Source organism: Lytechinus pictus, chromosome 5, assembly GCF_037042905.1.
Source record: "Lytechinus pictus isolate F3 Inbred chromosome 5, Lp3.0, whole genome shotgun sequence".
NCBI classification, from domain to species: domain Eukaryota; kingdom Metazoa; phylum Echinodermata; class Echinoidea; order Temnopleuroida; family Toxopneustidae; genus Lytechinus; species Lytechinus pictus.
The window spans coordinates 50,798,276-50,811,652 of record NC_087249.1 but is presented as its reverse complement, the minus strand read 5'-3'; the positions used below and the strand labels follow the sequence as shown (position 1 = coordinate 50,811,652).

Below are 13,377 nucleotides of genomic sequence, written 5' to 3'. Positions count from 1 at the left end.
CATTTTTGTTCATTTTTATAATACAGTGTTTATTATCTGAAGCTCTGAAACTATCATGAATATGTCTATTTTCATATTTCAATATTTTTTTCATGGTTTTATTGTTCTCTCTCTGTTCCTAAGATTGCTACGATAACGAATTGTCTTACTGGCCCGTATTCTGAAGGCGGGTTTAATTTAAACTCTGGTTTTAAGTTGTGGTTTAACTATGGAAGGCCAGTTGTTACATAAATATCTAATAGTAGAGGTATAATGTATCAGCTCATTTGACTCCCAAAACAATAACTGCCTGGGAAGGATAAGTATGACAGTTGTCTTCACCATTAAAAAAATAGTAAAGAGCGCAGTAAACATGACAAGCATTCACTGTAAACAAAATTTTGAAACGTTTGGCTTCCCATTATTTTAGCACAGAGTTAGATGGTCTAAGTTAAACCCGACTTCAGAATACTGGCCAATGTGTTATTCAAGACTTTCTTCGCTTTACGTCATCTTTTGTTTATGCATTGTTCCTACTGTGTTTACTTGTTTGTGAATTAAACACCCATTTTTGCCAATGTAGATATCATTTAAACATGGTGGATAAAACAACAAACAAAGAAACTAAACAAACAAACTAAGTAATATATCTTAATTCGATTCTTTATTGAAATAGTATTTACATTTGTATTAATTTCCATTTTGCGCGGTTTTTGCTATATATTTTTTCCAGTTTTATTTATTTTGTTAGACGAGGGATGATTTATTTTAATATTTGTTATTATCATTCCTGAAATTGTTTGTTAGTAGAGGCCATTTCATCAAGTGTTTCTATTGGTTAGTTTCTCCAATTGGAACGTTACTATTGTCCGGAAATTTATATTGGTATTGCTCATGGCCGCGTGGTTTCTGCAGAACTTATATGCGTTTCAGATCAAAGCCAAGTCAACTACATGTAGGGCATGGTCATTGACTTCATCTTGAGTATTTTTTGACAGCATTGGAATTTCAATCCGTCGTCTGAAAGCCTGTACATTATAGATGAAGCAGTTCTGAGTTTGGGGATCTATCTGCGATTGGTGTGACCGCGGTAACCACGGCGAAGGTAGCTCTGATCACTCGACCTCCTGACAGGGTTGCGGCGAGTGTTGCAAGTTTCCCGGTTGGTAGAAGTGTTGCAGGTTGAATCGGAAGTTCTTATGACCTGTTGGCCCATACTTCGAGAATTCTGTTGTCGCATGCTCTCCCGGGATGCGCAATGATTCTGATGGAGTTTGTAGGTAATAAACGAGCGTCCGCAGTGAACGGCACTCCCAGAGTAGCCGATCTCAGAGCTTTCATATTCCCCTGTTTCAGTCTGTTGACTGTCTTTGCCATTTAAGTCCAGACAGCCGTTAAGAAGTTCTTGCCGAAGTAATGAAACTGAGCTTGGCTGTATCGCGTTGGGAACAGGTGGATGCCCTATGGGTGGAGGGAATGGGATAGGCTCTGATTTGTCCAATATATCTTGAGCTCTCTCTACCCAGATCTTCAAGGGATTGCGATCGTCCCAAGCGATATCCAATACTGGTAGTGGTTTCGGGTTTAATGGTGGCGGTGAAGGTATATTTGCTTGCAGCAGCATCTCGCCAGATGATGGCAAAGACTTTGGATTTGAGGGTAGTTGTCCTGCAAGCTCTTTAGATGCTGGATCTGGTCTTGACTCACGTGGTGGATCTGGGAGTCCCCCTGGTTGCCTTGCTAATGATGGTTCTGAAGGGAACTCTTGCAATGGCATAGGCGTAGCTTGGAGTGGTTCAGGTTGTAACTGAAGTGCCACTGTTTGTGGTGCTATTACTGGTCCTGGTGGTTGGACTGATAGCACCGCTGCTGCTAGTAGTGATAGTTCTGCTGGTGGAGGTGCTAGTAGTGGTTCTGGTGGTTGGACTGGTAGCAGCGCTGCTGGTGGTGCTGCCAATTGATCGGATGGTGATGCTGGTAGTGCAGCCGCTAGTGGAGAGGCAAGCATTGATTCTGACGATGGCACCGGCAGTGGATCTGATTGTGGAACTTGTTGTGGTGATTGTAGTGCCACGGGTTGTACTTTAATTTGTTCTTCTGAAGAAGGTCCTGGTACTGGCTTTGGTGGAACTGGTAGTTTCGCTATTTGTCGCGATGCTAGTTGGTATTTTGATGGAGGAACTGGCAATGGCTTTGGTGGAGGGGTAGGCTGCAATTCTAATTGAGTCGCGGCCACCTGCAATGGCTCTGGTGCTGAAACCCGCAATTGTTCTGACTGTGGTGCCCTTGCTGGTTCTGGTTGTGGGGGTAGTAGTAGTGGTTGGACCGATGGTGGGTTCAGCAATGTTTGCTGTGGTGTTGGTTTTGAGGGCTCCATTGGTGACATTTGTTTGGCAATGGCATCCTGGAATTAGAGTAAAGGCAGGAAAAAATCGAATTCAAATCTAAAACTGCCATTGTGATATTTTCAATATATATAAAGAAATGGATGAAGAGAACAATGGTATGCGTAGCTTAAATCAAGGTTCCCCAGAGCTATCTACCCTTTGGAAAAATTGGTGATGCCGAAAAAATGTCTCTGCCGGGAATCGAACCCGGGCCCCCAGCTTTGAACGCTGGTGCCTTAACCACTAGACCACAGAGACGGGTTAGTAGCTAGGGCGACCCCGATCCGATTGACCATCAGATAGACAGATTTTTGACACTACACCAATTATAATTTCCTTTGTCGGGTGAAGGTGGGTTTCGAACAATGACAGCTGAAGCATGGCGGCTTGTTATTGTTCGAAACCCACCTTCACCCGACAAAGGAAATTATAATTGGTGTAGTGTCGAAAATCTGTCTATCTGACGGTCAATCGGATCGGGGTCGCCCTATCCACTAACCCGTCTCTGTGGTCTAGTGGTTAAGGCACCGGCGTTCAAAGCTGGGGGCCCGGGTTCGATTCCCGGCAGAGACATTTTTTCGGCATCACCAATTTTTCCAAAGGGTAGATAGCTCTGGGGAACCTTGATTTAAGCTACGCCTACCATTGTTCTCTTCATCCATTTCTTTTACACAATATTTAAATAAAAGAGTTGCGAAAGCTGTTGTACATGTATAACTTTACATATTTATATGTATATATATATATATAGGTTAGAGGCCAGTGGCCTAAAGATGACGTCATATTTTTCTTATTGAATAATAAGATACACGGTCTAGTCTCTTCTTCCTTTCTTCTTTTTTTTCTTCCATTTTGTCTCTTAATTTTTCACTACAAGATAAATCATAATGGGGGATTTTGCCCCCCCCTCTTGTAGCACAGTCACTGATTGGTCATACATATTGCAATTACTAGAAAAAAAAAATCATTTTGTGTATGAATAAATTAAAAACATCAAATGAAATGCGAATGTAGATGGCGTAAATATTCTTTACGCTGAGTGAGAGCCCCAAATCCACTTAACAACAATCATTTTGTGTTTATTATCGACGCTCGCAAAAATGGTTTTCTCACCTCAAATATTCCGCCAAGGAATGCATCAATATGACATTTAAATGTTGCCCTCTGGGTAATCATCTGCGGAAAATGAATTAAAGATGAATCAAGTTTTAGTTTGAATCTGACTTTATTAACAGTAAGAATATGGATTTTGAAACAACTTGTTTAAAATGAATGAGGATGTAATGTGCATGCATGCAAGAACTATGGTCGATAGTGCACTCAACCTTCTGTATTCGAAACAGAACAAAAATTGTTGTTAGGGTGAGGGCGGAGGGGGAGGGGAGTTATCATAATGTTCTGTTAAAATGTTACACAATTTCTACCCTTTCAAGTTTCGAAACGAAAAGAAAGGCAGTTATGTTCAAATTTTCACTTTATGCACTGCAAATTACCTACACACGATTTCATCTGCTGGCGTCAGGCAAATGCAATATTCCGCATATTCCTGCAAAATAAATTACACTCACACAACCAGAATAAAATGCAAAGTGAAGAATCGGTATGCACTTACCTCGACGATATTCTTAGCAGAAGATTTGCACTTCAGGTCGGAAAGCTCAGTCTGAAATTAAATCACGAATTTCAAAAGATGAATAACAATGTTTCGTTGTTTGATTGTTTAATACAATATATATATATTTCAATTTTTTTTAAAATATATATTTATAATACGTATTCATTTTAACAATCAAACAAATTATTGAATATATTACATACATGATATTTTTTTTTAAATTTCATTATGATAAATGAATCGTTTCATTTATTACATAAAATTTGTACAGATATACCTGCAAAATACGATTAAATTCATGAAAGCATTCCAAGAAAATGAATGATAGAATAGTAATTACTTACAGCAAAACTATCGTTGAGATAATTGTCTATCGCTCGATCAAGAGCGATGTCCTGTGTGACAGACTGCAAAACACAACACAATGAAATGAAAGTATGCTTAATGAGAATAAACAAAATGATATATGCAGAGTAATCTTAATAAATATCAAAATGTGTAGCTTAATAATCTCTTGATATGCTTTATGCAAGCTTATTACGATTCTAGAAAAGAAATGTCATAAAACTATATATTTTCGAAAATTACTAGAACAAAGAGTCAACTGCATGAAACTGCATTTCAGTCTTTTTAAAAATAATCTCTAGTCAAAGTTGACGAGAACACAGTCATTAATTCCTGCCAAATACATATATATGTGACTAGACATTTCACTTGCACCAATCTGACTATTTATATACTGTAGTCATTTTTAGTCTGTATATATATATATTACAATATTGAAATAGCCATAATTTTTATAATTTTATCTTATCATTTTTATACTGTTTTTTTTTCATAATTCCGGAGTATAAAAAAGTTCTGGGATATGACTAACTATTACATCTACATCCAACTGACTATTAATCTAGTCGTTTTGTCTCGTTTGCATTTAGAAGTCTATGCTATAGAAAAGGCATGAGTTTGATCGATAATTAAATACTCACGGCAAAGATTCCATCCAGGTACTCCTCAATTTCAAGCTCCAGACATGCATCCTGTGTAACAGTCTAAACACAAACAGAATATACAATTAAAGATGGTTGTAATGAAAAGGTTGAATTACGCCATCTACTGTTGAGATCCAAAACAGTGTGTTAGTCCAGAGATTGGATATATAAAGAACACCCTGCAATTGTATTCCCTTAAGTCAAGACGTGTTGTGCTTGCCAATGAATATTAAGAACAATAAAACGACAAAAGATGGTTATGATCAGTATAGATGACAATATTAGATTAAATCTATTTTTTTCGTCCAGTTAAACAAAATACATAATACCCATTTCATATGAAAATAGACAATTCGTATACAATGGATTTTCATAATTTCTAGGAAATACGCTAAGGAGGGATACATGTAAAGGAATAGGATATACTTAAAAGAAACTCTAACCCCGGGTAAATACCTGGATGTATGGCTTAATGTGAAGTTCTTTGAGGTGGAAGTCGTCTGTCACACTCTGAATGGGTGCGGGGAGGGGGAGAAAAGAGAAGAAAATATTATCGACTTGGGGAACTAAACATCCAAGTAATATGGTCAGATATCAAATTAAAACAATAATCTATACTTAATACGTTGCAATAGTGCCAAAAAAGTGGGGATGGATAGAGAGCTTATAGTAATGAATTTCATTGTTTATTTTTGACATAATTATGCCAAAGTAAAGAAGAAAAAAAAATAGTCATATATCATTTCGAAACATAACTATGTTAATGATTTTCGACTACAACATTTGAAAATAGTAGCTTACAAATATGAAGTATAGTAGTTTACACATTACTTTACTTGCTTTGCTTAATGTTTCTTCTGCCGGGAAATTAGAAATAGAAGTATACACATTATAAATAGTAGTTTACAAATATAACAAATTTAAGAAACAATACATGCATATGATCGAAAGTTGTGTAAAAAGGACTAAAGGGAAGACAAAAAAAAATGAAATGCTCACATCAAAGATTTCAGACAAGTGAACTTGGATCTCATGATCAAGAATAGCCTCGCCAATGATGGTCTGCATGGGAAATAGGATGAAAGAAATCACGTTAAAGATAATGAACCAATGAAATTTGTCCATTCTCTCTATCTCTCGCAATCTATATATCTCTCCCTGCTTAGATCTACTTTAGATTGCAAAAGAAGAAGATGATGAAAAAGAAGAAAAATAAGGAAAATAAAAGAGGGGAGGAGAAGAAGATGGAAGGGAAGGAGAAGGAGTAGAAGAAGGAAGAGGAGGTGGAGAAGGGGGAGAAGGAGAAGAGGAAGAAGAAGAAGAAGGAAAAGGAGGAGGAGAAGGAGAAGAAGAAGAAGGAAAAAACAGGGAGAAAAGGAAGAAAAAGAACAAGGGGCAAAAAAGATTATATTCATGATAATTAGAGAAGAGGACAAAGAAAATTAAAAAATCAAACGGGAAAAATGAAGAAAAAAAAAAGGAAATGACGAAGCATTACACTATACCTGAATGTAAGGCTTGATCTTTTGTTCTATCTGAATTAAGTTCTCAGCCACACCCTGTAAAAGTTTGGAGAAAAACTAATATTATTTTGTGAGAACAAAATAGGAGCCTGACGAATGCTGAATTTGAATCAATACGCTATAGCATTTCGCTCATTGGCGAACAGTAGGGTGCGGGGGGGGGGGGGGGGTGAGGCATATATCCCCCCCAAAAAATATTGTAATTAAGACAATATAATGAGAATAAGAAAGAAAAGGGAAGGAAAATAACTATATAAAACACGTTATTTTTTAAATTTCTAAATACTATATCAAAATCTATTGCAAAATTAGATTTTTTTAAATTAATGAAACATTGTGATCGTTCGCTTCGCTCGCTTGCAACTTTTGTCCCATACGCCGTGTCTGGACCCTTCAACATTTTGGCTCCTTACGCTGCTGATTTTGCTGCTTAATAAAAATATAATGATACCATTATCGCATATAAATCAATATGAACTGATATTGACTATCAATACTTACAGCTAAGATGTCTTCAATGAACACGTCAATCTCGAGATCGACAGCGGCGTCGTGAAAGATGGTCTAGAAGAAAATGAAATAAAAAGCGGATCTATTTTAATTTATTTTATTTCAGTGTTTATGTTTCATAATAGATTCATGCATAATCATAATGAAATAAAAATATAAAGAGTGATAATTTGTTCTTTATTCTATTTTTTTCCTCCCTATATTTCAGAATAGATATCCATGTTGCAGGCTTACCTGGATGAATTGTGTGACATTTCTTGGTGTGTCCAAGTCTTCGAATTCATCCTAAACGGGATAAAACAGAGAAAAAACATATGTCTTTATCATGTCTTTATTTCGATATTTTAGTCTCCTTTTGTCTGAAAAGAAATGTCATGTCCAAAAAAATTTCTAAACAAAATAATGCGGATGCTTGTGAAAACTGACAATAAAATTGTTTTGTATTTACCTTGTTGACGGCTTGGCAGACATCTTGAATTTCTGGTTCAGGATCTGTGACTGGTTCCTTAAATAGAAAAACAAAAAATAAGGACGGCATCAATAGCATTGTGTATTGGAATTGTTTAAAGCTTCTACGGAAGAAGGCAAAATTGTAAAAATAGCACTTATGAATTATTAAGTAGAGAAGTAGCATTAATTTAAACAAAAGTATCACTATTTTTTTTTATTGTGACATTCCCACTTCTATACTACTACTACTATTTATATCCTACTCCTACTCCTGCTCCTACTCCTCCTACTCCTATTCTTACTATTCCTACTACTACTACTACTACTACTACTACTACTACTACTACTACTTCTACTACTACTACTACTACTACTACTACTACTACTACTACTACTACTACTACTATTACTACTACTACTACTACTACTACTATACTACTACTACTTCTACTACTACTACTACTCTTACTACTTCTACTTCTACTGCTGCTGCTGCTACTACTACTACTATAATTATGACTGTTATAAATCATGTTCATTATATTATTTTATTAAAAACACATGTTGTAAATTTTCTTTTGACTTACAATGAATACTTCTGACTGAGAATGAATCTCAACTTGGTATCTGTGAAAACAGAAAGGAAAAGCAAAGAAAAAGCAAAGATACATATCCGTGTGAGCGGTGGGGTGGTGACACATGGGGCCCTAGTTTACTATAAGGCCGGACGACGAGTAGTGGGCGGGGTAAATTATGTTGATATTTGGTTTAAAAAAAACCCCAAAACAAACAAACATTACAACCCGAGTGAAACATTAATGAAATAATTGTCTAATCCATTTAAGAAATGAATATATATTTTTAATCAAAACTGCCTATCAGACCGAAGACCCACAAGGAAAAAAAAATAATATGCAATAGTCGGTACTTATTTATTATGCCTATTGGCATAGAGTTAAAATTATTGGCTAAATTCATTTCAGGAAATATTAGTCAATTGAGATGTAAAACTTACTTATTGTTCAAGGCAATAGCATATGCATAGTCATCTGTGTCCATGCCGGGTTGTGATCTTGGTTCCCTTTTCACTGAAGGAAAATAAGAGAAATGGATATCGAATACTGATTAAATTCATTAAGCGTCAAATCCACTCTACAGAGTGCTAAAGATGCTCCGAGAGTTGAGGAGAAAATATAAAGGTTTTGAGCAAAATTTTAAGAGATAAAACAAAGATGACAATTTTATTGTCTTCAGGAAGGCTAACAAAAATAGTAGGGCATGCGTGAGCAAAAGATATTGATGTTGATGAAAGTATCTAGAGACCTTTTGGATGTTATTACAATCAAGGGCGGATCCAGGATTTTCCAGGGGGGGGGCATTTTCCCGAAGAAAGTTTCACAAGCAAAAAAAAAAAAAAAAAAGTCCTCACTTTTAAGGAGGGGGGGGGGGGCATCACTTGGGTTTTAACGGCATATTTTTATCAAAAAACATTGAATTGTGCCTCTCAGGGGGGGGGGGGGGCAAGGGGCGGCTGTGCCCCCCCCCCCCCCGATCCGCCAATGATTATAATGATATTGACAAACGAGATATTGTATGGGGAAATCCACTTGTCTAGCGAGTTGGTGGATCTTTCTTTTCAGGGGGATGCTGCCTGTTTATAATAATGATAATTTTGGTAAAATAACTGTATTTTCATTACCCCCCCCCCCAGCGAAATCCCTTTAATATCTGTAAAATTAGATCTTGTAGCGAAAGTTTTACTGATATCTGAGTTCCAAAGACTTTCTCTTTCTGCTCTTTCGCATATTTTCAACAATGACCCTAACTATTACTGAACACTTTCCATAAACTTAGCTCCTTCATTCGCGTCATCACACCTCATTAAATTTTTTTTTTTTACTACATGTAGTTTAACTAATGAGCTCTCCTTAAAGAATAACGTCATAACACTAAATATTTGGGTTTTCTGAAAATAATACCATCAGTAATTATTTTCTTATTATGCTTAAATATGAGATTTAACATATGCAATAGAAAATGTATTTTGTTTTTACCTTTTTGTGAACGGCAGCAACACAAAGGACTCACTTTCGTAAGAAGGTTTCCCATTTTACGTTCGTAGGTTGAAAGTCTACGGATAGTAATGGCAAAAATCTGCTTAGGAACGATTTGTTTCATTCGCTAAAGGCGCATGCTAAAAACTGGGGTCAAATCATTATTACGTCACGATGCGCAATTTACTGCATTGACGGTGATTGGTTGTAAAAGGAATATACGCGATCCCGATTGTGACGTTCATTGTACATGTTGCGTTTAACCTAGTATTCAAATAAAAACGACCTTTGAATTTATATATAACACTCTTGAATCAAATTTAATTGAAAATACATTTCAGTCACCAGAAAACTAACACTGAATAAACTAAATTATTGAATCAGGCTAAATTACGAGCCCCCACCTTCCCCCCCCCCCAAAAAAAAACCCAAATCTTCCAAATTTATGATTATACATTTTACCTATACCATAATACCAATGCGAATAATAATACTCAGGCGCTTATGATAATTGGAGGCAGGGGCGGATCCAGGATTTTTAAAGGGGGGGGGGCACAGTTCCCCGATGAAAATTTGACAAGCAGAGGCGGCGATCCTGGGTGGGACAGTGCTCCCTACTTTTTGAAGTACTGAAAAGTGCCCTTTTTACGCAAGAATGCCCCCTCATGAACGTGTACTGTGCCCCCTTCATCGGAGGACCCGTTTTAGGTGTTACCAAGTGCCCTTTCTCGTATAAGTGCAAATGTTTTCCAAAAAAATCCCCTCACGGACGTGTTCTGTGCTCCTTTCACCTGAGAAAGACCCGTTTTATGTGTGAGCAAGTGCCATATCTCGTATCAGTGTCCCTGTTTACTCAAGAAAAGTGCCCCTCACGAACTTGTTCTGTGCCCCTTTCACCTAAGAAAGACCCGTTTTATGTCTGAGCAAGTGCTCCTTAGTCTTCTTGTAAGTGCCCTTTCTCGAATCAGTGCCCCTTTTTACCTAAGAAAAGTGTTCCTCTACGAACATGTCCTGTGCCCCTTTCACCTGAGAAGGATCCGTTTTATGCCGTTAGCAAGTGCCCTTTTGCCATCTTAAAGGTGCCCTTTCTCGTATCAGTGCCCCTAACAAGAGTGCCCCTTTCACCTGAGAAGGATCTGTTTTAATGTGTTAACGAGTGCCCCATCGCCTTTTCATAGATGCCTGTTCTTCATATCAGATAAGTTGTTAAAAAAAAAAACGTTTTTTCGGGTTTTTTCCGGTTTCTTTATTAAACGCCGTTCTCCTTCCTTGTGCTTCCAATATAATGAATGAATAAAACTTGTTAAAATGATCCTACGTGCCTTAAATTTCATGAGTCATGTGAGTGGGGGTAGATAAGTCATTTTTTCTTTGTTTTAAGATCATGGCCGTACGTAGCAGTAAAAAAATTGAGTCTTTAAAACAAAAATTGGGGGAGGGCACCTGTCCCCTGCCCTCCCCTCCGAAATGTTGAAAACTCATTTTTTTTACTGCAGATTTTCACCCGTAGATTTCCAAGAATTTGGAATAATTTACCATACTCAATCACGGATGCGGTTTTCCTTGTCTCACTACTCTCTCTTCTTAATCAGCTAAAATCTCAATTTGAATAAATATGCATAGACAACTGACAAAACCATGTTTAAAACTTAACATAATTATGCTGATTCATAATTTATATTCATTCATTTTGTATAATATATAATTTGAATTAGATTGAATATCAATATTTCCTCATTTTTTGTTTTGTATATCACATACTTTAAACTTGCTGTTTGACTCATATTGGATTTCCCCCCTCAAACTCAACTTTTATATGATACCGGTTCATTTATCTGCTATTATTTATTCTCATTTGTTATATTGTTGACATAATACATATACACCTACAAGAGTCTCACCGACAAAATGCTTATTCTACAAAAGAAGGTTATAAGGATTATACATAATGCTCCTTTTCGATGTCATACTGATGATTTGTTCTACAAGTCGAATCTCCTCGAATTTCCGGATTTATTTATTTTTCATACAGGACAATTCATGTACAAACTGAACACAAATGAACTACCAAACATTTTGATGATCATGTTTACAAAAAACAACGCTATTCACAATTATCCAACCCGACAATCCCGACGCTTCCATCTTCCCCGTACCCGTACTCTCTTCGCCTCACTCAGCAATGACAGCGTAAATGTTGCCAGTTTGAATTGTTTTGAGATTAAAATGAAGAAACAAATTCTTGAATCATATAAAGCAAATTCCAATTGAACAGTCGGTAACCGATCCCCTGTACCCTCCTCTTTCTCTCTCCCCCTCCCTGATCGTCTCTGTACCTCGCTCTCTTCCGCTCATTCTCCTTCATTTTATTTGTCTTATATTATGCCCTTCACTCTTTTGCTTTTTTTGTTACTCCTTCTTCTCTTCCTTTTTCAACCACACATGTGCACCACCCTATCCTCTTGATTAAATTATTCTTCCATTATCTCGGTATTTTTTCATCAACCATCACATTAATCAACCTTATTTGTTTTTTCTCTCTCATTCTCATTTTCGTTTTATATCTGTACCTACAAATCTTTGATTAATTCTTTGAGGGATCCACACTCAACACGCCCTGCTTTTTAGTGGATACCTCCATTTACTCAACTTATTTTTTTGAAAAAAAAAGAGTTATAAAGGTAGCCTTGCAAATTGTTTTATCTAGAATGGTATACATTTTGTTCTATTTCCATTGTATATATTGTTATTGGTTAATATGATTATCACGTTATTTAGTGTTTACCATAAACATTTATTTACTTTTCTTGTATAGTCATATTGCTTGCAATGTATATTCATTTGTATTGATTTGTATGGTTATCATTTTATATCTGTGTAATTATTTCTCATGTTGTATTATTGAGTTGAGAAATGAAATAAACTTGAACTTAGCTTCTACATCAAAGACAAATGGATGGATATTTAAATTTATTTTGCAGTTCATTGATATGAACTTATAACTTGCTAAATTTTTTTTTATTGAATTATATGTTTGTAAGAGCCATCCCTCGCTGCCTTACCTGGAGTTGGAAGGAATGACTTGCAGGCAGTGGCGTAACTACGGGGGGGGGGGGGCATGGGGGGGGGCACGTGCCCCCCCCCCCAATCGGCTGACCAAAAAAAAAAAAAAACGGGGAAAAGGAGAAAAAGAGGGAGAAAGGAAGAGAAACGTAGTGGAAAAGAAGGCATTATTGTTCATTATGATGTTATGTTATATCATAATTATGTTATGTTATATCATAAATATGTTATGTTATATTACATAAGAAACATTTTTTTTATAACTTTATGAAACATAATTTGCATTGGGCCTATGTCGTCATTGTTCCTGGTGCTCGCATTGTCTGTTTACCGAGATATATAATCCTGTTATTCTAAATCCTCCCGTTTTCAAGTCAATATACACCAAACTGCCAAATATATTTCCTCGCACTTCGAGTTATTATTGTTTTATGTACAATAGTATGCTTCTTTTTCATGATTACTTAAAGTGATTGCCCCATTTTAAGGTCTTAATATAATACATTTCCTGTCCGTGCTTACGTTTGCAGTAGTGAATTGGTGAAATATGTCTGCTCTCCATGAATTCCTAGAATCAGTCCTTAAAATGTCCCTTTTTCTGATCTGAATATCAAAAATTTTCAGCTCGCGCTTCGCGCTCGCATCATTTGGTTAGTGAAATACGTATGGTCTTTATGAATTCCTACAAACAAGCCTTAAAATGCCCCTCTTCAGATCTGAATTTCCTAAATTTTCAGCTCGCGCTTCGCGCTCGCAAGATTTGATTAGTGAGATGGGTATGTTAATCATCATTATAAGTGCTTTATG

The 13,377-nt window shown here is 36.5% G+C and overlaps 1 protein-coding gene across 1 annotated transcript; it reads right to left on the bottom strand.

The window, feature by feature from the left end:
* Positions 1–1,045: 1,045 nt before the first annotated feature.
* Positions 1,046–8,512, bottom strand: LOC129261303 (fibrous sheath CABYR-binding protein-like). The gene is made up of 13 exons (XM_064099544.1): positions 8,469–8,512; positions 8,041–8,080; positions 7,452–7,508; positions 7,238–7,288; positions 6,995–7,057; positions 6,476–6,529; positions 5,970–6,032; positions 5,427–5,480; positions 4,968–5,030; positions 4,326–4,388; positions 3,979–4,029; positions 3,480–3,542; positions 1,046–2,383 (listed from the first exon to the last, which is right to left on the bottom strand). Exons 1-13 carry the CDS (start codon positions 8,510–8,512, stop codon positions 1,046–1,048), a joined length of 2,004 nt encoding a protein of 667 aa, XP_063955614.1.
* Positions 8,513–13,377: the final 4,865 nt, after the last annotated feature.